We start from the raw sequence: 10,253 nt of genomic DNA on the forward strand, positions 1-10,253 counted from the left end.
ACCAACATTATCTTTTCCATTACAGTGAGGATAATTACGGTTTCAAGGAACTATTTAAGCCTTGTAGAGCAATAAACAATGTGTGTGTGTGTGTGTGTGTGTGTGTGTGTGTGTGTGTGTGTGTGTGTGTGTGTGTGTACTCACCTAGTTGTACTCACCTAGTTGTGTTTGCGGGGGCTGAGCTCTGGCTCTTTGGTCCCGCCTCTCAACCGTCAATCAACAGGTGTACAGATTCCTGAGCCTATTGGGCTCTATCATATCTACACTTGAAACTGTGTATGGAGTCAGCCTCCACCACATCACTTCCTAATGCATTACATTTGTCTACTACTCTGACACTGAAAAAATTCTTTCTAACGTCTCTATGGCTCATTTGGGCACTCAGTTTCCACCTGTGTCCCTTGTGTTAAAATGTCCTGTCTTTATCTACCCTATCAATTCCCTTCAGAATCTTGAATGTGGTGATCATGTCCTCCCTAACTCTTCTGTCTTCCAGCGAAGTGAGGTTTAATTCCCGTAGTCTCTCCTTGTAGCTCATACCTCTCAGCTCGGGGTGTGTGTGCGTGATCAGTAACTCGCAGTTTAAGGGACGGTAATTATCAATAGAAAGCGTTGTCAGTACGACTATCTAGCACTTAGACGGGAGCTGTGAGAGGACGGACACAAGGAACACCACAGTGGCGGACTATGACAGGGGCTTGAGGAGGGGGGGAGGGGCTCCGCCTTCGTCACTAGAATATCTATAATTTGCAGCTCACTGGTTAAAGTTTAAGGTGTCAACATATCCACCTATCATAAATGCGTTATGCTCACCTCTTCCTAGCCGCGTATAAAACGCGCATTCAATATTTATTTCCTGGTCGAATATCCAACAATTAACGATGAAGACACTCCAACACCAACTATCAAGTTTCAGAAGAGTTACTTAGTTGACATCGAGCCTGAATTTGTACCAGAAACACTTCCCTTCATGAGCTTTGTTAGGCAGCTTGAAAAATTTCACCCACACGCATCACACACTCTACAAGCTGGTGATAGCTACACCTTGCAGTAAACAATGGACTAACTTTTTCGTTCCAAGATGAAACGTCCCAACATCTGGCACAGGTCGAGAGTGGCCTCCTGACCCACTAAACACACTTGCTCTCATGGCGATTGAAAACAACGTTCTCAACAGCTTACAATTTACTTATGCTTCGAAAAATTGTTTGAAGGGGGACATGGAAGAGCCACAAACAAGGGGGCAGGGAAGACTCACAAACAAGTGGAGCATGGAAGACCCACAAACAAGTGGGGACATGGAAGAGCCACAAACAAGGGGGCAGGGAAGACTCACAAACAAGTGGGGACATGGAAGAGCCACAAACAAGGGGGCAGGGAAGACTCACAAACAAGTGGAGCAAGGAAGACCCACAAACAAGTGGGGACATGGAAGAGCCACAAACAAGTGGAGCATGGAAGACTCACAAACAAGTGGAGCAAGGAAGACCCACAAACAAGTGGAGCAAGGAAGACTCACAAACAAGTGGAGCAAGGAAGACCCACAAACAAGTGGAGCAAGGAAGACTCACAAACAAGTGGAGCAAGGAAGACCCACAAACAAGTGGAGCAAGGAAGACTCACAAACAAGTGGAGCATGGAAGACCCACAAACAAGTGGAGCAAGGAAGACTCACAAACAAGTGGAGCATGGAAGACTCACAAACAAGTGGAGCATGGAAGACCCACAAACAAGTGGAGCAAGGAAGACTCACAAACAAGTGGGGACATGGAAGACTCACAAACAAGTGGAGCATGGAAGACTCACAAACAAGTGGAGCATGGAAGACCCACAAACAAGTGGAGCAAGGAAGACCCACAAACAAGTGGGGACATGGAAGACTCACAAACAAGTGGAGCAAGGAAGACTCACAAACAAGTGGAGCAAGGAAGACCCACAAACAAGTGGAGCAAGGAAGACTCACAAACAAGTGGAGCAAGGAAGACCCACAAACAAGTGGAGCAAGGAAGACTCACAAACAAGTGGGGACATGGAAGAGCCACAAACAAGTGGGGACATGGAAGAGCCACAAACAAGTGGAGCAAGGAAGACCCACAAACAAGTGGAGCAAGGAAGACCCACAAACAAGTGGGGACATGGAAGAGCCACAAACAAGGGGGGAGATTGTAACACGATAAATGGTTTAATGTAATATATCACATACAATAAGCGTCAGGCACACGGGATATTGGGGGCGCTAGGCTCTCGGCCTTAGCATTTTCAAACCTTATCAATTCACACCATATTCAAGTGTTAATTGTTCACACAGGATGCCTTCAGGTCAGGTGGCATCAGGTGACCTCGCTGGGATGCTCCCGGACGTAGGTTCGAATCCTCGTCACGGCCCTTGTGGATTTGTTCACTGCCTGAGGTATTCACCGTCACCCAAAGCGTCAAGCTATAGGTGAATACGGTCGTATTTACCTATAGCTTCATGCTTTACACATGTTAGAAAACTTATTTTTATCATAATAATAATAAGAAAATATGATGAGTCAAGAGAGCGTGTTGTAGAAGCCAACTCCATTCATTATTTTAATAGTATTTATGTTTATAAGTTAGACTAGTATTTTAAAAGCCCTATAATCCCCTGTGGTTGTGTGTTCAATAAATCACTGAACTATATGTTTAATAGATCTCTCACCCTGTTCATGAAGGACAGAAGAATATATATATATATATGCTGGTTAGCATTATAAAATGTGTGGCCACGTCTGCGGTAGAAAATAATAATAATAATAATAATAATAATAATAATAATAATAATAATAATAATAATAATAATAATAAAAATAGTAGATATGATGCAAAGATAGATCAGGCATCATTGTGTTAGACAGCCGGAGGCTAGAAAGACGGGATCCAGATCTAAAGCTGGATCTTGCAGGCACGAATAGGTGAGTACACTCACACACACATAAATGGCTTGACCAGACATTCCCACACATGAATACCTTCGCTAAAATTACTTTTCAAACACGCAAACACAATGACCTGCACGAAATTACATTTACCACATGGAAGGGTGACGTATGTGTATGTGGTCATATGTGTACGTATATGTGTGTGTGTGAGAGTGTGTATACTTACCTATTTGTGCCTGCAGAATCGAGTATTAACTATTGGATCCCGCCTTTCTAGCTAACGGTTTTCTAATGCAGTGACTCTTAGCCTATTTGTCATATCTATTTTGAAAATTATGCATGGAGTTTGCTTCTGTAACCAGCTCCTGTAGTTCAATCTATTGTCCCACTCTTGTACTAAAATCAAATGTTCTAACACACAAAGATAGATAGATAGATAGAACCGTCTGCTTTATTTTCTCACCAACTGCTCACAATAATACCTTCAGATGTAACTTTCAAATATATATAAAAACTATATAAACTATTTCGTTCTTAATGCTTTTCATATACAGAATTTGAATTAGTTTTTACATAATTTCACTCATTTCTTGCTATTTTTTCCTACTTTTATTATTATTGTGTTAATATTCAGTTTCTGGTCGTCTGATACTTCCCATTGCTGTGTGTCCTCTGTCTCTTCCAGGAGCCGCTGTACTCTGGTGAGGCGCCTCTGTACTCTGGTAAGGAACCTCTGTACTCTGGTGAGGAGCCTCTGTACTCTGGTAAGGAACCTCTGTACTCTGGTAAGGAACCTCTGTACTCTGGTAAGGAACCTCTGTACTCTGGTAAGGAACCTCTGTACTCTGGTGAGGAGCTTCTGGCAAGTTTGGTGTCGTTCACAACTCAGCGTTAACGCGCTCCTCTTAGCCTATCCCTCCAAGTTTAAATTATGAAAATGAGTAAATAGTATAAGAAATCGGTCTTAACCGGGTTATTAAAAGAGAGCGAAAGTGGTCCATCTCGTTTCACACCTCCCTCATTACCCCTCCCCAACCATTCCTCCTCTGCATTGTCCACAGCCATTGAAAAATCTTTGCTCAGCCGCCACAAATGCTTTTGATGCGGTGACTGTGCGAGGCTTTCATTATATCATCTCTCGGAATCTGTAAACCGTTTCAGATTTCCCGCGTTAATTTTCGGCGGTAAAAAAAATGTAGTTGGCTGTTGCTTATTTTTATCTTGTTTTCCGCTGATGGAGATTAGAATGAAAGCTTTGTGGCAGATTTGTTGAATGAATCCGTTGAGTTTTTAAGTGAGTTGTTTGACGCGCCAATATTTTGGCGGGAGAAATATTGATCAGTTATTGTGTTTTTCGCTGTGACTCTTTCACGGGTTACTATTTTTCCTTGCTGTTGCAGACTAGGTTCAAAGCTTCGTGATAAATGGTGTAAATGAATTAAATAACTGAATTGAATCGTTGTATGTTAGCAAGAACTAACTGAATTATTTTTGTTGGCTTAATTTATTGAATGTCGAACCCAATATATGGCGTGGAAAATGGCAGACAATTTGAGGGGGATTCATTTAAAAAAAAAATCGGTAACAGACATAGAAGCCAAGTAAATGTATAAGTAGGTTAAGTAATACCATACAAGGAAGATGTTTGTTGAATACAACCGGCCACACCATAGTGCCAAGCAGGACATATATGAGGACATGGTCTCAACATCTCCAACACTTAAACAACTGGGCACATAAAGGGCAGGTGGCTGAGCGGGCAGCACGCTGGCCGCGTGATCCTGTGGTCCCGGGTTCGGTCCCGGGCGCCGGCGAGAAACAATGCGGCAGAGTTTCTTTCACCCTAATGCTCCTGTTACCTAGCAGTAAATAGGTACCTGGGAGTTAATCAGCTGTCACGGGCTGCTTCCTAGGGTGTGTGTGTGTGGTGTGGAAAAAAACAATAGTTATTAGTAACAGTTGAGAGGCGGGCCGAGAGAGCAGAGCTCAACCCCTGCAAGCACAGCTAGATGAATACAACCCCACAAGAGTTAAGATGATAATAATAACATGTAAAATGGAAAATTATTTTGTATTTTGTTTTTCCTTGTATGAGACAGCACACAAAGGGGGAGGTGCACAGTATATCATTAAAAAAGAACTAAAGCTGAGGGCAACACAACAAGCTGCCTAAGCGGCAGGTTTGGTGACCTGACAGCAGGATACTGTACATGGAAAACAATTCAAAACGGAAGCTCCTAGCAAGGCCCCGGAGCGGGAGGCTTAACGTGTATGGGGTCCCGCCGGCCGCCGCCGTACCCACTCGTGGGCTCCGGCCAGGTCATTCACCCTCTTGTGAGGAACCATTCGGAGAAGTAGTACTCCACATGACGACTGCTTAGATAGTTAGCTGCCAGCTATCCTGGCTGCGGTTCACCTAAACAAGATTATATTAACCCTTATACACCCCTGTGCACGGTAACCCTGGACCTAAGGTGGTCTGCCCCTTGATGTGGTCTTGGGCCATATTCTGTAGATGGTATATGTCCAGGGCTTTCACAGAGTAAATCTCAAATCTCAAATCTGGAACTTCTGGGATTGTGTATCAATTCTGAGACATCAGTCCAGATGTGCAGAAGACTGGTGAGATCCTCCACTCTCACTTATCAGCGTCGTGCCAGGGCCGAGGGGGGCAGAACAAGCCCCCTAGCCTATAAGAACAAGCCTATAAGAAATACTATCCAGGCCTCTCATATTGAGGCTGGTGAGGGTTGCAGGAGGTGCGAGCAAGGAGTGAGGTGGGCAAATTACCCGCTGTGCACCGGGTTGTGAGTTCATCTACCCCCAACGATGAGTTATAGACGGCCTACTGAGGAGGCGAGGCGCCGGATGACAGTGGAACAGCTGGTGGCACAGGTCTGTCAGTTGAGCTCCACATTCTCTCCCGCCACCCATTCAGGATGATAGAGAGACAGGGATTGACAGCTCTGGCCGTCACTCTGGTACTGACAGCTCTGGCCGTCACTCTGGTACTGACAACTCTGGCCGTCACTCTGGTACTGACAGCTCTGGTCGTCACTCTGGTACTGACAGCTCTGGCCGTCACTCTGGTACTGACAGCTCTGGCCTTCACTCTGGTACTGACAGCTCTGGCCTTCACTCTGGTACTGACAGCTCTGGCCTTCACTCTGGTACTGACAACTCTGGCCTTCACTCTGGTACTGACAGCTCTGGCCTTCACTCTGGTACTGATAGCTCTGGCCGTCACTCTGGTACTGATAGCCCTGGCCGTCACTCTGGTACTGACAGCTCTGGCCTTCACTCTGTTACTGACAGCTCTGGCCTTCACTCTGGTACTGACAACTCTGGCCTTCACTCTGGTACTGACAGCTCTGGCCTTCACTCTGGTACTGACAGCTCTGGCCTTCACTCTGTTACTGACAGCTCTGGCCTTCACTCTGGTACTGACAGCTCTGGCCTTCACTCTGTTACTGACAGCTCTGGCCTTCACTCTGTTACTGACAGCTCTGGCCTTTACTCTGTTACTGACAGCTCTGGCCTTCACTCTGGTACTGACAACTCTGGCCTTCACTCTGGTACTGACAGCTCTGGCCTTCACTCTGGTACTGACAGCTCTGGCCTTCACTCTGTTACTGACAGCTCTGGCCTTCACTCTGGTACTGACAGCTCTGGCCTTCACTCTGTTACTGACAGCTCTGGCCTTCACTCTGGTACTGACAGCTCTGGCCTTCACTCTGGTACTGACAGCTCTGGCCTTCACTCTGTTACTGATAGCTCTGGTCGTCACTCTGGTACTGACAGCTCTGGCCGTCACTCTGGTACTGATAGCCCTGGCCGTCACTCTGGTACTGACAGCTCTGGCCTTCACTCTGGTACTGACAGCTCTGGTCGTCACTCTGGTACTGATAGCTCTGGTCGTCACTCTGGTACTGATAGCTCTGGTCGTCACTCTGGTACTGACAGCTCTGGCCTTCACTCTGGTACTGACAGCTCTGGTCGTCACTCTGGTACTGATAGCTCTGGTCGTCACTCTGGTACTGATAGCTCTGGCCTTCACTCTGGTACTGACAGCTCTGGTCGTCACTCTGGTACTGACAGCTCTGGTCGTCACTCTGGTACTGACAGCTCTGGCCGTCACTCTGGTACTGACAGCTCTGGCCTTCACTCTGGTACTGACAACTCTGGCCGTCACTCTGGTACTGACAGCTCTGGTCGTCACTCTGGTACTGACAGCTCTGGCCGTCACTCTGGTACTGACAACTCTGGCCGTCACTCTGGTACTGACAACTCTGGCCGTCACTCTGGTACTGACAGCTCTGGTCGTCACTCTGGTACTGACAACTCTGGTCGTCACTCTGGTACTGACAACTCTGGCCGTCACTCTGGTACTGACAACTCTGGCCGTCACTCTGGTACTGACAACTCTGGCCGTCACTCTGGTACTGACAGCTCTGGTCGTCACTCTGGTACTGACAACTCTGGTACTGACAGCTCTGGCCTTCACTCTGGTACTGACAGCTCTGGTCGTCACTCTGGTACTGATAGCTCTGGCCGTCACTCTGGTACTGACAGCTCTGGCCGTCACTCTGGTACTGATAGCTCTGGCCTTCACTCTGGTACTGACAGCTCTGGCCGTCACTCTGGTACTGATAGCTCTGACCGTCACTGGTACTGACAGCTCTGGCCGTCACTCTGGTACTGATAGCTCTGGCCGTCACTCTGGTACTGATAGCTCTGGCTGTCTGGTACTAACAGCTCAGATAACCAACATAACCGCCTCCCTCCCAATAACTCATTTGCTTAAGTAATTAGATTGGGCTTACGGCGTCCATCAGTTGTCTGACAGGCCTCGTCCGTCCTCTGAAGCTGGGATACCTGGGCGTACCTGCTACAATATTAATAATAATAATATAATTATTTTTATGAATATTATTAAGTCAACAATGTAATTATAAATTAATCAAGGCATCTCACCCCCGGAGGTCTGCTTCCATTACTGTGTAATTAATTGTTTCTGGCTCACGTTATTCTGAATTACTTTATAATTATAATCGTGGGATTATTTACATGTTGTTATTGTTTATAACGTGTAGTAAATGGAAACTCATTTTCTGCATGTTTTCTTGTGTAGTTTACTGTTCAATGTTTTATTTACCGTTTTCTCTCATACCAAAATCTTCACACCATTCCTCCCCCAAAAATGTGTAAACACGCTAGATAAAATAATAATGTCTCACTAGACGTGAAAACAATACCAATGACCCACATATTGGCCTTAAGAAATATTGTAAAATCATAAGAACACACAGAATGAGGGAGTGTTGTTGCGAAGTTAAAGTGTACGAGCAAAAACTAGCACAAATTAATCACACTTTAGCTGCCATTACGCCGGCAAGTTGCGTCGCTGAGAATTGATGGTCCACTTAGCGCCCAGCCGCCGGGATACAAGCACTTATATATTTTCACATTTTCTCTCTCTCCAGGCGCCGTGCACTCAAGCAAATCCTAATCTCGGCAATTTGCATCAAGTGCAGTACTCGTGTAACTTTTGACTTGGCTCGCAACTTTTGGAAAATAGGCCGCGTGATATTAATTTTGTGTGTGTGTGTGGAGGGAATTGTATGTGTATTGATTATTTTGGATTTAAGGGGATATACACGTTGATCACAAGCCGAGCCTAGTCATAACAGTGGGATTAGCAGGATGTTGTTGTAGGGGGTAACACTGCCTCCACCGTAGTGCTGTGGTGGGGTGCTCTTTGTTACCACCACTACACTGCCACCACACCACAGCCTAAAGACCGCAACACTACCACCACCTTCATATAACGGCACCTCCGCACACCTAACGGTGGTCACAATCACACCACCACAACACCGTCACACCATTGCACCTGCGTCACACCCCATGGGATGAGTATGGGGTGCACAATAAACCAGCCCGTCCTCCTAAAGGTTTCCCAACGTCAAGAAACTGTCGGACTAAAGTGCCCCTATCCTAACCTACCAGAAAACTCAAAACAGAACACGGAACAGTACGTCACTTTTGCCAGCCGCTTCCATTTTCTAGTACGACAATATTTGGCGTTATATAACGCATACGGTCGAAAAGCGACGTTCTTTGTTGGAGGACAGGTAGATGCAGGAGGTCTAGGAGGTCACCAAGACAGTGCGGGTGGGTGGTGGTGGGGGGGGGCAGTGTGGGCCACACACTGTACCTATTGTACACAATAGGTGGGTGCCTATTGTGTACAATCCCGCGGTGGAAAAAAACATTCTGGGATAATTGTCGAGAGTCTGGTCTGGATTGAAGGAGTAAGGCTTAAGATATGCATGAATCCCCTCTACTTTATCACGTTTAAAATACAACAGTATTTTAAGCGTTTCCATGAGATGAGCCGTGACATGTCTGGCCTGCAGTGGTGTTAGTCCTGTGGCCCTCAACCCTTCCTGGGGTGAGAGGTGACTTAGTTCTCGAATGATTTTTGTTGCCCGGTGTTGAACTTTCCCCAGACCAGCTATGTCTCCCTGAAGGTGAGGTCTCCATGCTTGGATACAACAATCAGAGATTTATACAGTTGAATAACTACTTTCTTTTCCTTTAAAGTCAAAGGTACGCTTGATTATTCCTAGGGTTTGGTTAGCTTTTTTACTGCCGCTCCCACTTTAAAAACAAAAGCTTATGGAACTTGCAGTGAATGATGGATTCTGTCTCCAAGGTCCTTTACTTCATCAGTCTGCTGCAATATAATGTTAATTTCTAGTTGTGACATAGGTTGTTACGCCCCAGATGCAAGGCCTTGCATTTCTCGATATTAAAGAGCATTTGCCAGTCTTCAAACCATTTGTGAAATTCGTGTAGATCTTTTTGTAAGGCTTCAATATCATTATCATTTCCCACTTTACCATAAATCTTAGTGTCATCTACAAATTTGACGATGTGGGTTGTAATATTCTCATCTACGTCATTGATGTATATGACAAAACGGGTTGGTCCCAAAGTGGAGCTCCTAGCCCCAACCTAACCGAAACCATTATAAGCCTACTTAACCTAGCCTATCTAAACCTAGCCTAATTTGACGATAACAAGAAATAAAGTTTAGTTTTATATAAGGTGTGTGTGCAGGAGGTGTGTGAGGTGACTGGCGTCATAATGTTGGTGTGGTGCATGTTTGGGTTCCCACTGGAGTACAGAGCAACTTACACTCACAGCACTAAGTGTACACTCACAGCACCAAGTGTTACAGTGAGAGAGGAAGACATACTGCGCCACTTGCGGTCGGCAGCAAATTTGACATAAAGAGATTAGTGAGAGGAAGAGTCGAGAAGAGTACAGTCTACGAGAGAGGCA

General features: G+C 45.7%; 1 protein-coding gene across 1 annotated transcript; it reads left to right on the plus strand.

Annotated features, from left to right (window-relative positions):
• The first annotated feature begins 1,350 nt into the window (after positions 1–1,350).
• Positions 1,351–7,578, plus strand: LOC123773802 (uncharacterized transmembrane protein DDB_G0289901-like). Its single transcript, XM_069318848.1, has 3 exons — positions 1,351–2,021; positions 2,309–2,360; positions 5,842–7,578. Exons 1-3 carry the CDS (start codon positions 1,351–1,353, stop codon positions 7,576–7,578), a joined length of 2,460 nt encoding a protein of 819 aa, XP_069174949.1.
• The last annotated feature ends 2,675 nt before the right edge of the window (positions 7,579–10,253 follow it).

Source organism: Procambarus clarkii, chromosome 91 (genome assembly GCF_040958095.1).
Source record: "Procambarus clarkii isolate CNS0578487 chromosome 91, FALCON_Pclarkii_2.0, whole genome shotgun sequence".
NCBI lineage: Eukaryota > Metazoa > Arthropoda > Malacostraca > Decapoda > Cambaridae > Procambarus > Procambarus clarkii.

Bases quoted from the DNA above. Each gene is read 5' to 3' on its own strand.
- LOC123773802 (XM_069318848.1), top strand. From the start codon at position 1,351: ATGGAAGAGCCACAAACAAGGGGGCAGGGAAGACTCACAAACAAGTGG. The intron at 2,022-2,308 runs GTGGGGACATGG...TTGTTCACACAG, and splicing joins CAAGGAAGACTCACAAACAA to GATGCCTTCAGGTCAGGTGG. The intron at 2,361-5,841 runs GTAGGTTCGAAT...CCACCCATTCAG, and splicing joins TCGCTGGGATGCTCCCGGAC to GATGATAGAGAGACAGGGAT.